The sequence below is a fragment of the Mustela lutreola genome, chromosome 4, assembly GCF_030435805.1.
Source record: "Mustela lutreola isolate mMusLut2 chromosome 4, mMusLut2.pri, whole genome shotgun sequence".
In the NCBI taxonomy this organism is placed as follows: domain Eukaryota; kingdom Metazoa; phylum Chordata; class Mammalia; order Carnivora; family Mustelidae; genus Mustela; species Mustela lutreola.
In genome coordinates this window covers 180,955,777-180,972,222 of record NC_081293.1, presented here as the reverse complement: position 1 = coordinate 180,972,222, position 16,446 = coordinate 180,955,777, and the positions used below count along the sequence as shown (strand labels likewise).

At 42.9% G+C, this 16,446-nt stretch overlaps 1 protein-coding gene and 1 non-coding gene across 2 annotated transcripts; both read left to right on the top strand.

Annotated features, from left to right (window-relative positions):
- Positions 1-354: 354 nt before the first annotated feature.
- TSGA13 (testis specific 13) lies at positions 355-16,382 on the top strand. The gene is made up of 8 exons (XM_059171878.1): positions 355-450; positions 1,579-1,749; positions 4,665-4,743; positions 6,986-7,057; positions 8,116-8,322; positions 13,009-13,148; positions 13,959-14,086; positions 16,005-16,382. The coding sequence occupies exons 2-8, from the start codon at positions 1,727-1,729 to the stop codon at positions 16,169-16,171; spliced, it is 816 nt and encodes a 271-aa protein (XP_059027861.1). The 5' UTR covers positions 355-450; positions 1,579-1,726; the 3' UTR covers positions 16,172-16,382.
- Positions 3,057-3,161, top strand: LOC131830930 (U6 spliceosomal RNA). The gene has a single exon (XR_009353462.1). It is a non-coding gene; the product is annotated as a U6 spliceosomal RNA (small nuclear RNA).
- Positions 16,383-16,446: the final 64 nt, after the last annotated feature.

Here is a 16,446-nt window from a genome sequence, read left to right as displayed (position 1 = left end):
AATTTGGGACTGGATTGATCTGGGAAGTCTTCTCTGAAGAGGACAGACTTCAGTAGTAACATAAAGAAAGAAGAGGATTCAAATGAAGAGGTGGAGAGAGCCTTACAAGTATGGGGAATAAGAGAGAAAGATTTCTGTATTTGAGGAATAGGGTAAAAACACTGGCTAAAGTAGAGGTTGATTAAAATATGGTGACAAGGTCAGGGTGTATATAGGGAAGTCATAGGTTGGAAAAACAAATTGGAACAGATGGGAGCAGATCTTGTTTAAGCATGTCTTTGTGCTGCCTCCAACATAGAACACCTCAGCATTCTAGATTGCCGACTCATCACAGATTCTGTGTCTCCTCCAGAATCAAGAAAAGAATAAGGCACTTTGAAAATGGAAAGTTTCAGTGCCGAGGAAATCTCCCTTTCCTCAAGGAAATAGGGTTTCCTGATGTCCTTCAAGGTATTGTACACCAGATCTTTCCCTTTCTGTTTCAGATGTGGTTTTTGCGTTTGTGTGATTTTGTTTTTTCCACCCTGGGTTACAGAAGAGTAGCCCAAGATTTGTACCTCCCAGTTTGATGGCTTCTACTTATTGTAGTTTCAATATACACATGAATTGGACTCACTTCCAGTAAGCTAAAGGTGAGAAAAGGGTGAAAAGCTCATTAGTCTATTCCCCTTGAGGGAACGTTCAGATTTGATCTCAGTCTAATCATAAACTGCAGACAACTGTCTTTAGGGTTTCTGTCTAGACAATCGAACTCGATATAAACCTTAAACAATTACTTATTGACACTGTCAACATGAACACAAGCTTTCCTCCAAATCCATGGGCTTTATAGTGGCTTGGGCTGATAGGCCTATCAAAGTTCTACTTAATTGCCAAGACCTCCATAATTCGATCCATCCCACTTATATCCACTTTTATGTCTTGCTACTTTGAACAGCAGTGACAAACACCTATCAGGTGAGTGACATCACACGCCTTCTCATTGGCCTATAGCTCAAGCTCCACACATCCTTTAGGAAATGTCCCTCTAAGCCTCACTGACCTTTTTTCTCTAAAAGGTGGCTTGCACATCATCAACTTTTAGCTTCCATTTTAAATTGTCTATAAAAAAAAAAATGTAGCAATTCCCTGCCACCCTCTCCCCATACCAACATATACACACACTTTTCCTAGCTTCTCAGACCTGACATATGGGAGCACGGTTGTATTGAAAGGGGAGATAAATGAAAGCATCATTGTTCTCCAATTTGCTCCCACAATTGACCCGTGAGTCAATTTTATTTCAGGTCTTAATATAAGGAAATTTTACTGCTGTCTAAAGGAGTTAGAATGTTATCTTTAAATCATTTGGTTAGCTCTCTCCATTTTTACAGATGAGGAAATCAAGGGCCCAGGAGACATATATTAGCATGCATTTGTCATTCTTATTTCACATTTAGAGGTCACTTCCTCTCCCCACCCCCACCCCTCCCACCCCACCATTTACCACCCAAGTTCTTGAGGACAAAGGTCATCATGTCTTGTGCATTTTCTGCATTCACAACAGCACCTACCAGTCTTCTCTCATTTCCCACGCAGGATCAAGAACGGGGCTGGGCACATGATGTGTCCGAAGGAAGGAATGGATTGAATTGAGCCCCTGCAGAACGTGGACTCTTTGGAGGCACTGAATTTGGTCTCTGGGTATATACTTGCCTTGGACTGGCCCACTGAGTGGTGAAAAGCAATGGACCAAAAGAGATATGCCAAGTGTGTAGTTTTGTTTACCTCACTAAATTATAAATATCATTTTATACAAATGTGACTTGTAGTCCAGATCTCTTTGAACAGGTCTAGTTCCAGAATAGACTCTCATTAAAAATGTTCTAATTGACCAATTGCTCTCAGGTCTTGGTCTGTGTTTCATGCAGCAACTAGAGTAGCATTAGCAATTGGGACGCCTGGGTGGCTCAGTTGGTTAAGCAGCTGCCTTCGGCTCAGGTCATGATCCCAGCGTCCTGGGATCGAGTCCCACATCGGGCTCCTTGCTCAGCAGCGAGCCTGCTTCTCCCTCTGCCTCTGCCTGCCATTCTGTCTGCCTGTGCTCTCTCTCTCTTCCTCTCTCTCTGAAGAATAAATAAAAAATAAATAAATAAATAAATAAATAGAGTAGCATTAGCAAAAAGAAAGTGCCAGACTATCCTTGGTGACACTGCTGGATTAAAGGAACAGTTCTTCCCATGGCTCTAATAGAGCTTTAAATTGGCCTTAAAAAAGAGCATCTGGGATCCTGTGTTGCCTTTGAAATAATAAAGAAGCATTTTGAGAAGTGCTATAATAAAGATTATAGTGTATTATTATAAGATTGCTTAAGGTAGTAGGACATATCAAAAGTGTTAAGAAGTTAAGTGGGGATGAATTTATTTTGGTTTATTCACAATGTGTCACCTTCTCCACTTGACACTATTTTTAAGACCTCTGGCCTGAGTTAGTGATGAAGTTCGTAGGCAGCAACAGACTGAAGTGATCCATGCTTGGGTGGGACTTGATACTGGATTTGGGATGATTTGTACCATCCTACAGCAGTTGACCTGCCACCTACATACATAGCCTGGCTATTTCTACTTTTCTTAGTTTGGTCCTTGCACTACCACCCTCATTTTTTAGAGGAGCAAGGTGTACTTCAGGTAGACCCAAGCTCCTACTTAATAGAAGCTAGTTTAATACCCAAATAGGAACTATCTCCAAGGAGGAAACAGGCCATTTATTTTAATCATTAACCCAATCTTACTGATGAGCATCTTTCACTATGTTTAGGCACTAAATGGGTTTAGTAGAATTAGTGAGGGATCTAAAATAGTTTCTTACTAAATATTGCAATGTCTGTGTCCCCCTCTTTTCTCCAAAAGGAATTGGTATCTGGGTAGGGGATCAGAAAGTAAGAGAAAGAACAGAGTGTGAGGATATTTGCCATTGATGATTTTTACCACCTTAGTCCTTGATAGAGAAACCTAGCTATGGTTAGGTACAAGATGGGAGCCAGTAATCCAAGCATGGTCATTAAGAATTGAAAATTTGTGCTCATGTCATTAGCACATATACTAAAAATGGAAATACAGAGAAGATTAGCATGGCCCCTGCATAATGATGACATGAAAATTTGTGAAGTGTTCCATATTAAAAAAAAAAAAAAAAGAATTGGAAATTTGGTTGTGAACTCCCACTAATAATATCCCTTCTCATGGAATCAGTTACTGACAAAGGTACAGTCATTTCCCTCCAGAGAAGAGTAGGCAGGTAGGGGCGCCTGGGTGGCTCAGTGGGTTGAGCCGCTGCCTTTGGCTCGGGTCATGATCTCAGGGTCCTGGGATCGAGTCCCGAATTGGGCTCTCTGCTCAGCAGGGAGCCTGCTTCCCCCTCTCTCTCTCTGCCTGCCTCTCTGACTACTTGTGATTTCTCTCTGTCAAATAAATAAATAAGATCTTAAAAAAAAAAAAAAAAAGAAGAGTAGGCGGGTAGGCATTCAAAACAGTAGGTGGTCTTTAAGGGTATTAGGAAAGTCTAGTTGCCCAAAAGAATGTCCTTAAGAAGTCCACCCAGAGCACTTCCTTAAGTTATCTAAAATCACTACTTTAGAAGAATTCAACTTACCAGGTATCATCATGTCTCCAAGAGGTCCCACTTGCTTAATTCTTCAAACCGAAGTTTTGTTTTCTCCCAGCATGCAGGCTGGATAAAAAATCCTATTCTTTACTATACATACATATTCAATTAGTGATCACCCAAATTGGGCTCTTCTTTTTTATTTTTTATTTTTTATTTCTTTTCAGCGTAACATTATTCATTGTTTTTGCACCACACCCAGTGCTCCATGCAATATGTGCCCTCCCTAATACACACCACCTAGTTCGCCCAACCTCCCACCCCCACCCCTTCAAAACCCTCAGATTGTTTTTCAGAGTCCATAGTATCTCATGGTTCACCTCCCCTTCCAATTTCCCCCAACTCCCTTCTCCTCTCCATCTCCCCATGTCTTCCATGTTATTTGTTATGCTCCACAAATAAATGAAACCATCTGATAATTGACTCTCTCTGCTTGACTTATTTCATTCAGCATACTCTCTTCCAGTCCCATCCATGTTGCTAGAAAAGTTGGGTATTCATCTTTTCTGATGGAGGCATAGTACTCCATAATGTATATAGACCACATCTTCCTTATCCATTCATCCATTGAAGGGCATCCTGGTTCATTGCTCAGTTTGGCAACCGTGGCCATTGCTGCTATAAACATTGGAGTACAGATGGCTCTTCTTTTCACTACATTTGTATCTTTGGGGTAAATACCCAGTAGTGCAATTGCAGGGTCATAGGGGAGATCTATTTTTAATTTCTTGAGGAATCTCCACACTGTTCTCCAAAGTGGCTGCACCAACTTGCTTTCCCACCAACAGTGTAAGAGGGTTCCCCTTTCTCCACATCCTCTCCAACACATGTTGTTTCCTGTCTTGCTAATTCTGGCTATTCTAACTGGTGTAAGGTGGTATCTCAATGTGGTTTTAATTTGAATCTTCAAATTGGGCTCTTCTAAGTCAGGCTCCCAAACTCTGTCGACGGAGATTGAGAATGGGCCAAAGACCAGGCCTCAGAGTAAGAAAATATAATCAGATATTCTGCTTCTTTTTCAGGTTTCAACAACACAAATCAAGCCTTCCAAGAACCATCTCAGTTAAACTTGAGAAAGCAACAGTGGTTGATAATGATGAGGTAAGAAGGAGCATTAGAGGAAAGAGAGTACTTTATAAGTTGGGTTCACAAACTTACTGTTGAAAAGGAAAAGGGGTTAATATTTATATAGAGAGCAAGGTTAATTTATCCTGATTTTATGAAAGGGAAAGAGAGATTTAGAAAAGAGACAGGGACATATCAGCAACTAATCAGGGCTAGAAGCCAGGGACCATAATCCTATCTTAGAAACCCAACTTGGCGGGGCACCTGGGTGGCTCAGTGGGTTAAAGCCTTTGCCTTCAGCTCAGGCTCAGGTCATGATCCCAGGGTCCTGGGATTGAGCCCCACATTGGGTTCTCTGCTCAGTGGGGAGCCTGCTTCCCCCTCTCTGCCCACTTGTGATCTCTGTCTATCAAATAAATAAATAAAATCTTAAAAAAAAAAAGAAAGAAAGAAAGAAAGAAAGAAATCCAACTTGGCTAGATTTTATGGCCACCTCTTGCTGCAAAACCCCATTGGGTAGCTCAGTTGCTTCCCAAGATTTCTTCATATGCAAGTGAATTTTCCAGGCCAATTTTATTTTACCAGCCAGGATGGTGTAATTCAACATAAAACCAAAAATATATTCCACTTAGGACACTGTTGTGGGTTTGGTCAACCACTGTAGACTAATTTGGAAACATTTAAGAGTAAAAGCATTTTCCTCAGAGACTTTCTCTCCCCTAAAATTAAAAAAAAAAAAAAAAAAAAAACAACCTATTGGGGCACCTGGATAGCTCAGTAAGTTAAGTGTCTGACTCTGGATTTTTGTCTCATGGTCATGAGATTGAGCCCTGTGTGGGCCTCCATGATGTGTATGGAGCCTGCTGAAGATTCTCTGTCTCTCCCTCTCCCTGTGCTCCTCCCCACCCTTCCCCTCTCAAAACAACAACAAAAAACAAAAACAAAAACACAACACACACACACACACACAAACCCTACAAAAGAAAAATTTTCACATAGTTCTCTCAAAATTTTTCTGAGACTTCTATGATTCTAAATATATATATCATATCTGTGAAGCAGATTGTTTATAATGTATCTTTGCTTTGAACAAAGAGACTTCAGTTTTCCAAAAGGGTAATAAAATGAAATCTTTGCATCTTTGGATTTATTTCTTCCCATTGTTCCTCATGGAATGCATGGCGTGGCTCTGATAGTCTTCCTGGTCTCTCCCCCCCCCGACAGCCCCTGGTCATTGCCAGACCCTGGCATTTTCCTCCAGGAGCACAACACCTCCCCTCATGGCAATGTTCTGCCCCATCCTTATTTCTTCTCTCTTTTCCATTCACGTTCATGCTTTCCTCACCTTTCAGCACATGTTCCCTTTCCTCTGCACCCCATCTTACCATATCACCCCCTTGGGGGCATGGCAATCTTTGGAAATGCTAATCCAAATACAGGATTGTGCCCGCTCCTCTTTTTTTTGATTTCTGATTATTCTAAGCCCAAAGTAACTCAGAGCTTTTCTCTCCTCGTGCCCTCATGCCTTTGACTCATCTCTAGGTGACCTACGGCTGAACTAGAGGCCAGGCAGGGTCAGTGAAGGAGAGGCGGGAGGCCCAGCAACTCCCGCCTCTCCTGTACAACCAAGACATGACACTCTACCAGTCTGCCAATCATCAGCACGTCCACCAGCAGAAAAATGCCAAGTGGTAGACAGGAATATTACTGGCATTCAGTTATTTTTTTGGCAACATTTCCAAAAGAATCACATACTATAGAAAAAAAAAAAAAAAAAAGCAAAATGCACCATTGTTTCTCCCTTCCTCCGTGTGTCTGCTTCCATCTTGGCAGGCAGTGGTCCCTGGGGCTCCCTTCCACTACAACCCTGAAGTGATTACCCTTTTATAACTTGCTTTTCTCCCTAGAGGGTGTCCTCTGTGTTGATTTTTACCTGATTTCCTATAGAAATGGAAAGGGCAGAAGGAAGAGGTGTGATGCCTTGGAGTGGTTTGTCTCATCTGAACTTTGATGCTGCCCTTACCTACTTCCCCCTCACAGCTTTACCTGATGTCCGTAAAGTGGGTCCACATGTCCACGGACAAGCTTTCCTGTGGGGGATGCTTCAGAACGTAGCTCTCCTTGCTGTGGCCTGCATTCCAGAATTCCGGGGTACAAATCCTGAAGCACATGTTCTCCTCGATTAATTCATACGAGAGACCAGTTTTTAGTTAGATGCAGGTGAGTATTGTTTAGGTTCTGTGCAACTTGAAACCGCTGTTTCAATTATTGTCTCTAGATTTGTGATCCCGTTGGGCCATCAAAATTTGTTCTGAAGAATCTTCAGCTTTACACAGTCCATCCAAATTTGGTAAGTGATAAAGGATTCACTGCCCCCCCCCCCACAACAACCCTAACAGTAAAGTCTAGGCATGGTGCCACCAGCTTCTATGACTACACAGTCTCCTGGCACAGGGAAGCAGACCTGTCTTAGGACGCTATGCTGAGTATATGGTGATGGTGAGGGACCAGGGAGGACCTGGGAAGAGGGTGGTCCCTGCAGCCGATTTTTTTTTTTTTCAGATTGCACAAGTATGCACGTGCACATGTAGGGTGGGAGTGGAGTGGCAGAGGGAAAGGGAGAGAGAGAATCCCAAGCAATCTCCCTACCTAGCATGGAGCTCAATACAGGGCTCAATCTCATGACCTGAGATCATTGAGATCATGACCCAAGTCAAACTCAAGTGTCAGAGACCCAACCGACTGAGCCACCCAGGTGCCCAGCAGCTGATTTATCTTTAAGTTGAGAAAACCTATTTCTAATCAGGAGGTATTTGATTCTTTCCCTCTCCAGTCCTCTGCCTCCTTCCTACAGACAGAAAAGCAAATTTTGTGGGACAGCCCCTTCTCCCACCACATTTTAAATGACATGCTTTCTTTTGTAACTGCTTTTCCTTTATAAGGTTGTGCTTGTGGAGAAATGTTGGTGTGTGGGAAGACGCAGGAGGGGGCTGTGTTGGTCTCCCTGAACAAGGAAGGAGCTTTGGTGTATGGCAATTTCTCCATTTGCCTCGGAGAGAGTTGTAGAAAAGACCATTTAGGTTTAACATGGAAGCTTATCGTTTGCCCCACTGGGTTCAGCCAGATGTGACACTTTTTCAGGAGAACTAAATCGTCTCACTCCGTTTATGTGGAAACTTTTCCAATTCACTTCCTCATCCCTTAGACTATTTGTGGGGGGCTGCTCTGAGGGCAGAGAGGGCCGGGTAGCTTCAGATATTTTCTGTAAAACGCATTTCAGAGCAGATTTGCCCCACCCATGTGCAGCCTCTGTCCCTCCCCCACAGAGGCAGAAGACTAGCCAGTTGATTGGTGAATCTTCTCTTGATCGAATCCCTTTGTCTCTCTGGAAACCTCTGTGTCACTCAGGCGAAGTACTATGAGCCTTTGAAGCCCACTGCCGTGCAGAAATTCCTGGCTCGAAATGAGAAAATCAGAAGCTTCATGTTGAAAGTAGCGGAGTATGACCAGGATAAGACCTTACTGATTATGACCAACAACCCACTTCCCTGCCCAATTGACCAAGAAGGAAAGGACATGGCCCCAAAATACTTCTCCAAGGAGTTGCTGCTCAAGGTAATGGCACCTGGAGAAGCATCCTGGCACCTTGAGGAAGGACCCCCGGGAACTGGGAGCTAGCTTGAAGAAGGGAGTTAAATTAACATGGAAGATGGTACTCAGGAGCCAGCTTCTCCCTTCTTATTCCTTGCTAAGCACACACACACACACACACACACACACACACACATACAGGCGCGTGCGCGCCTGGAGAGCCTGGGAAAGACTCAGAACTACACGAGCTTGTGTCATTGTGCAACGTCATTGCATGGTCCTAATTAGAAATTGTTCCTCCTTGGCCTAAGACATTTAGTTTGTAATTAACCAAAGGTAAAACAGTCATTGGCTTTCCAGTTGAGTATAAAGCAGTAAAGGATAAATCAAGAAATGACGAATAAGGAAGAGAAATAACTAAATGGGAAATGGGTAGAGGGTTATGCTTTACACCCATTGCTTTCAGGTGTCAGAAGAAATGGAGAGAACGGGGCGGAGAATTCACTATCATGGCAGCCAGACATTTGGGACTCTGTTCGACACTATAGAAGTTCATGCTCAATCCAGTAAACAATTGCTCAACATAAACAAAACAAAGAACTAAAATATAAAGATGCTTTCAGAATATATTCTATCTGGAAGGAACTTGGAGCCTAGTAGGAGACACTGATCAATACATGAGAAATATAAAAGTTATTATTAATACACCAGGATATATGGATAATAGAATATGCGAGATATAGCACTAATGTAGAGTAGAGCTCTGTGTCTTTGTTGGGGGGAAGGGAGTAATCAGGGAAGTTTTACAGAGGAGGTGCCCCCTGACAAAAGAAGGGGAGAATATCCCCGTCAGAAGGAAAGGCAGAGGCATGAAGACCCGAGAAAGTGAGGTGCATTCACGGAGATGGGAAAGAGTCCATGGGGGGACATAAAAGGTATAATCAAATTGGCACTTTAGAAAGACTGTGTTTGGAGGTTGAGAGAAAGATGTGTTCACTGTGGAAGGGATACAAATCAGATCAGTTGTGATGTTACTACAACAGTCAAGGTGAGAGTTGCTGAAGAATTGAACTAAATCAATAGCAGAGGAAGTGAAGAAAATGAATTTAAAAGATATGTAGGAATCAGGATCTAAAAAAAGATCTTGAAAGCCTTGAGAGCAGGCCTAATACAACAAGAAGAAATTGAATGAAGTAAGTGAAAGTGCAAACAAAAGAAGCTAATTATCACAGAAATTACCCAAGATAGACCCTTGTGATACAATGTGGTGAATTTGAGGTTTGTGTTTCCTTAGTTCCCGGATGAATGGCAGTAAAAGCTTCCTCTCCAAACGGAGGGTAAATTGCCAATATGCAATGATACATGCCGAACGTGAGTTTGTTAATGAATTCATTGCCTATGGTGTCTTGGGGTTCAGAATTTGTGTCCTTTTTTATTTTTTTTTAAAGATTTTTATTTGTTGATTTGACAGACAGAGATCACAAGTAGATAGAGAGGCAGGCAGAGAGAGAGAGAGAGGAGGGAGCAGACTCCCTGCTGAGCAGAGAGCCCGATGTGGGACTCGATCCCAGGACCCTGAGATCATGACCTGAGCCGAAGGCAGCGACTTAACCCACTGAGCCACCCAGGTGGCCAGAATTTGTGTCCTTTGAGCATCAACTCAGTGGTGCATTCTCAGTGGTTGTGGGTAATGTACATCGGGAGAGGAACACATGCCGGCCCAGGATTGTCCTACTCCAGGTAGAAAAGGAACTATAAGACTATTGTGTAGCTCCAAGTAAGAAGAGCTTTCTGCCAACAGTTGGCACTTTCTGAGCCTTCCAGATCACATGCAGGACCTGTTCATATCCATGGGCAAATTATGCTACAGAGTTAAGGCACTGATTGTCAAGGACTGAATCCATGGTAATTCCTCAGGCTCTCTGGAACAAGTCCAAGAAGAAGGCCAATATCTAGAATGCTTCTTTCATATTCATGCTGCAACATCCCTTTCCCTTGTTAGACAAATGTGACAGCCTTTAGCGAGCCTAAGATCATATAAGCATTCTTTTGCTATGCCTAGGCACGTGTATAAGAAAAGGGTGAGTTCCAGCAGGCAAATCGAAGAATGGAGCAGGCATGTCTGTCACAAGGATGGCTTTCCTCACAGCCCCTTCTAAGTGAAATGGCCCTACCACCATTCATGAAGAGAAGGATGCCCTTGTACAGCTAGCTGGGACCTGAGAAGGACCTCAGACCCAGTGAAACACAATTCATAAGCTGATTGGTGGTGCAGAGTGGTATCCCCAAGTGAAAACAAACAACCACCCCAAGACCAACAATCAAACCAACACCAAAGCCCACCAACCTATCAACAACCAAAAATCCCTCAGACCGATCAGATTCCTGCTTCCAGGCATCTGAGTTGGGGAAGGGGAAGATGAAGGCAGTGGGAATGAAAAGCTGAAAGGATAGGTAGAGAGGCCACTAAAGAAAAAAAAAAAGTCAAACCAGGACGAAGAGGAGTGTGTGGGACCATGAAAGTAGAGGAGGGACAGGACAAAGTTCTAGGGAAATAGAAATGAGTAAGTGGAAGCTACAAGGAGAAGAAGGATACAAAATAAAGGCAGGGAGCGAACATGGTAGAGAGAGAAGGAAGCAGACAGGAAGAAAGTAGGAGACAAGCTAATGATGGGGCAGAGATGAGATGCACCAACTCATGCCGTGGTTGTCCTTAGCGAGTGCCGGCCTGGATTCCAAATACTTTTCCTCTCCTGTTTTTCTGGCATGAGGTCCAGTTCTGGTAATGATTCTGTTCTTTTTGTGGCCAGATTGTTAGCTAAGTCTTAGATCCTAGGCCCATCAGCTCTTAGAGTAAAACCTCTATTTGTTAAGGTAACTTAGACAGAAGTTCTTCAAAACTGGAAGAGCTTAAAGAGGAGGAGTACAGAATTTAAAAGACATGGTTCAACAGGAACTGTTTTTTTTTTTTTTTTTTTTTAAGAGGCTTTAAAATTCTGGGGGAAGCAGCTCAGCATGTATCATTTAATCAGTCTGGTCATTCATTTATTCTTTCATTGACTTGGCAAGTGTTTATTGAGCACCTACTCTGTGCCGGGCACTGTTATGTGCAGTAGGGGTGAGTACACCAAAGTCTGGTTGAGTGAAGTTTAATTCCAGAGAGGCAGACAGACCAGAAACAAGTCAACAATCACACAGATACTGTGGAATGTGCTAGGTACCATGACAAAGCAGGATAAGGGAATGGAGCACGATGGGTGTGAGGGGCAATTCTAGATAGTGTAGTTAGACGAGACTCTCAGAAGAGGTGATGGCATTGGAATAGAGACTTTAGCAGGGTGATGGGATGTGTCCTGCTGTTACTAGCATGTTGTTTTCATTTCAGATTGCCACACATTAGGAAGAATCTAAACAGTAGCTTTCTCAAGTGAGTTACAGGAAAAATCAGGAGAATAGAGAGCCGAAAGCCAGATCACATGAAAAAAAGTTCAAAATAGGGGCAATGTTGAGCCTAAGAGAGGAGAAAGAGCTTAGGAGGAATGTGATGGATCTCTTCAAATTCTTTAAGGACCCTGCAGAAGAGACTCTAGATTTGTTCTGTTTGGGCTACACGGTAGAAGGTTGGGGTGGGGGGCAGCCAACAGCTGAGCAGAGAGGAAATGGGTTGAGTCTTTTGGTACAGGAAGGTTGACCACTTGATACATACTGTAGAGGGGATAAGAGGGTCAGATGAATGGTTAGACTGGATGACCTTTAAGATCTTTTCTTAAAGTCTTTGATTCTATGACCTTTAGTAACGGTGAAATGATTACCTCACAAAACATCCTATTTCATGACCTTTTCACTGCAGACAGAGAATGAAATGTGAATGAGGCAGTCATCTTTGAGAAAGGAAGGTAGAGTCCTATGGATTTCTTTCCCAATGTATTACCAAATGCTTGGTTTCCTAAGTGATTTACTAATTGAATCCTTCTCAAAACTGGGTAAGGTCCTCTGCCATTCAGTTCCAAGGGCCACTGGGCAAGTCCAGCCAATGACTCAAGACCCTGATCAAGCTTTGGATGTGTCATCTGTCAACAAAACAAATGGGTACAGTAGTTTCCACCCCCACCTCTTATCTACAGTCTCTGTGGTTTCAGTTATCCACAGTCAACCTGGGGCCAGAAGCAGCTCTTCCTCCTTCAGCAGTAGCCTAACGCTAAGTCACCATGCCTATGTCATTCACCTCCCTGGATCTCATCATGTAGGCACATGTTATCATCTCACATCATCACAAGAAGGAAAGGGGTCAGTGTAGTATATTATTTTGAGTGAGAAAGAGACCCCATTTACCTAACTTTTAATACAATATCATTATCCTATTTTATTGGTTATTGTTAGTAATCTCTTACTGTGCCTAATTTAGAAGTTAAACTTTATCATAGGTATGTACATATAGGAAAAAGTATAGTGTGTCTGGAGAGCTCGGTACTATTTATGATTTCAGGCATCCCCTGGGGGTGTTAGAATGTATCTTCTGTGGACAAGAGGGGGCTACTGTAGTAGCTCACTCAGGGAACTGCCTCCTTTTCTTTTGGTTTCAGTCCCCACTTCCCTCTCTGGCAGGTTTTTTGCATCATTTTAGAGAAATTAAAGCTGAGTCCAGGAAATCAGTCCAGTCTCAAGGGCTCAGCTTACTCCATCACTTAACTCTTCTTTCCTCTGCTGCAGGAAGGTCATCGGCCCAAGCCCGCTGAGAACTTCTGCCTACCCTTGATGTCTCAGGAAAAAAAGTTACGATCTGGACTGAAACCAACCTTTCCTGTGACCCTGTCGGAGGATCCTACATCCAAGCGAGAACAGTGGTTTAGGTGTAGTCCCAGCTCTTGTACTCATTTTCTTCCCTATCATTTCCTTATTCATGTTACTAACTTTTTTCATTACAATTTAACGAAAGCTTTTCGATTGTAGGAAATACATAGAACTGCATAATAAGACAGCTTTCCTACATGACCCCCAACCTCATTTATTTCCTAATGAAAAGAGACAGTAATGCAAAACTAAGGTTTTTCACTGAGAATGATTTTCAAGAGTGAAAAGAAGTACTCAAAGATCTGTGAGAGGAAACAGAACAGTATTTTCCCCCAGTGCATGTAAAGAGCTGTGGCTTAGGAACAATATGCTAGGAGATTTCATTTGAAACCAGGTACAGGAGCAACCCACATTTAATTTGGGGAGGAGAGAAGATCCTTTATTTTATTTTTACTTTTTAAATATTTTAAATTTTCATTTTAAAAAGATTTTATTGATTTATTTGACAGAGAGAGCCAGAGAGCCCAAGTGGGGTCGGGTGGGGAATGGCAGAAGGAGAGGGAGAAGCAGGTTCCCCGCTGAGCAGAGAGCCCAACAGGGGGCTGGATCCCAGGACCCTGGGATCATGACCTGAGCCTAAGGCTTAACTGACTGAGCCACCCAGGCAACCAAGAAGAGATTTTAGAGTTCCTTCACAGATTTACAATGCTGGGTTCTAGAAGTATCCCTCCTGTTGAGCAATACTCCCACTCCATACCAATGAGTATTCTCTAGTGACTGTCCTTTCTTCTCTCCCAGAATTGGAATGTAGTGAGTGCTTCCATTAATGCCCTGCCCTAGGATCTATTAAATGAGCTTTCTTTCTTAAGGTTTTCCACCGACAATGATTTCAAGAGCGAAGGGAAGTATTTAAAGGTCTATGCTTTGAGGAAACAGAAACAAATGTATCCCCAGCTCAACTTTTCTTCAGTCTGTAAAAGAGATATGAGGAAAGATGGTAAGCTTCTTTCTTTTAAAGCAAAGGTTTATAGATCTGAGATGTGGGCAGGAGGCACAACCTTTTGGGGACAAGAGATAAGGGCAAATCAACCTCTCTCATGGAAGTTCTGGAAACTATTTTTCCTTGTAGCATAGATGCTAAGAATTGTTAAGAGGCCTGAGTGATACTAGGCTTTGGACCCTGTTAGAACCTCAAATTTCTTTTTTTTTTTTTTTTTAACTCTCAAATTTCAAGAAAGCTCTAGCCTAGTGTTTCCCAAACTACATCGCCTACCACTTTGATAGTTTTAGCCATATTGGTATATTATTTGCCCTGTTACTTGGTGTTTTTCTTTAAAAGTTTTTGTTGTTGTTGTTATTGTTCCTTTCTTAATACTGTATCATACGATATAATAGTTACATTTTTTCCCGATATAAATTTAGTCAAATTTATAATAATTAAAATTTAAAATATTTATCTATGTATCATCTAAAACCACCTTGTATTTTGCACATCAGACTTTGTGGAAAACTATTCTAGAAGGACCAAAGGATAAGTCTGAGGTTCATGAGTTTCTTTGGGGTCGAGGCGTACACGGCGTAGAAGGGGTTTGTGATAAGGTTTTACAGAAGAGAATGCAATGAAAATGCTCCTTACACATTATCATTCATTTAACATTTATGGGGCAACTGTAAGTGTTGAACACTTACCAAGTTCCAAGACTGTTTTTCCCCCCAGTTCTATAATAATAAGTAGGGATGTTTATTTCCTTCAAGGGAAATTCCACCCCTCCACCAAGGTAAGGTTTGAGCTTTATAAGGAAGGTATGATGAACATAACAGTTAATAGCACATTAAGTAAAGGTGGAGTTACATCTTAAATGATACTGTACGTAGGATATCAGCAGTTTGGTTTAAGTCAATACTGGGGGAAATAATTTCTCTGGAATCTAGAATCTAACCTAGATTAGAATTTCTCTTTCTCAAGGGCATGAATCTTTAAGGATCTACCCAATTTACATTTCTAAATAGAACACATAATATCTCTGTCTATAGCAACTAGTAGATCTCTGGTGACTTTACAGTTTCCCCTAAGAAAAGTGAGTACCCTACTCCCTTATGTATCCAAAGGGCCCCCTGTGATGCTTTCCCTAAACAAAGACAATGTGGGCTATGAAGTTGAAACAATGTCTCCACTTCAAGCAAAAGAGACTGCTAGCCAACCCTCCTTCTGCCAATAGTCAGTCTCCTTCCCAGTTTGCAGGGCATCTAAATAAAGAAAGATTAGGTAGAAAATGGTTTGGATGGGGGCCATAATTGGTTGGGAAGTGATTAGGAGGCCATCCAAGAGACAGATGATAGGAACCGAATTCAGGTGATAGCAGTAGGAATAAGGAAACAGATTCATGGGGTATTTACAAGACATAATACGTCAAAGAAGTGCGGAGGGATGGAAGCAAGAAGAGCCCAGATTGGAAACTTCCAAGAACAGGCAGAGGTTGAAAGAGAATCTGGATAAAGTGAGGACCCTGAAGCCAAAGGCAGAAACAGTTTCTTAGGTACACGCTCAGACAGGAAAACGGAACACCACCTACATTTTAGGAAAAGGCTAAGAGGAATATGAATGAATGTACCAGTGAGTACACCCTATTGAGTTGTCTAAGTGTTCATAGGGTTGCAGGTGGGATCATTTGAAAGGGGTGGGATGAAACAGGGAAGTCTCCAAACTGCAGTATTTTAAACAGGGTTTTGATGAAGGGAAGGAATCCACCACTACAAAGAAGGTTGGGCATGGTAGTCCATGGTCTAAAATTTACCCTCTTGCTAAGAGTAAAGTTTCCTGGTCTCTCCAAGCGGGTCTCCTTCCTGCCTCACATTGAGTGTCCTAAATCTTCTGGAAATCCACATTCACCAAGGCGCCCTGTGCTTTGTTGCAGTTGCAAAGTCAGGGAATGACCCGCCGACTTCCAAGATGATTTGGGAACCACTAACCCTTTCTTCGCTCCTGGAAGAGAAACCCATCAGAACTGTGCCAGGGGGGAGCATGTTCCGCAATGGAAGGGCCCAGCAGTGGGTAATCAAAAACGCCACTGTCGTCAAGTGAAAACAAACCCTCCGGGCCTCCCGCCTCGGTCTCCAGAGACTAAGGGGACTGCAGAAGTCACCTCCCAGGGCGTGCCAACCTAATAAAGTCGCATTCTGCCCGCTCCGGGCCAGGGCCAGCCCCCAGCTCCAACCTGTCGCTGCAGGGGCCCGGACGCAGCCCAGGGGCCCCAGCCCCTGGCCCCGCCTCCGCCCGGCTGGGGGAGGAGGAGAGGGCGTGGCCGCGTCCCCAGGGGACCAGAGCGGCCGCGACAGCCGGGGGAGGGCGGGCCTTCT

What these genes read in the sequence shown, in the direction of transcription:
- TSGA13 (XM_059171878.1), top strand. Translation starts at nt 1,727, where the DNA reads ATGGACCAAAAGAGATATGCCAA. An exon ending in AAGCGAGAACAGTGGTTTAG is followed by an intron (nt 13,149 to 13,958) that starts GTGTAGTCCCAG and finishes TTCTTTCTTAAG; the next exon opens with GTTTTCCACCGACAATGATT. An exon ending in AAGAGATATGAGGAAAGATG is followed by an intron (nt 14,087 to 16,004) that starts GTAAGCTTCTTT and finishes GCTTTGTTGCAG; the next exon opens with TTGCAAAGTCAGGGAATGAC.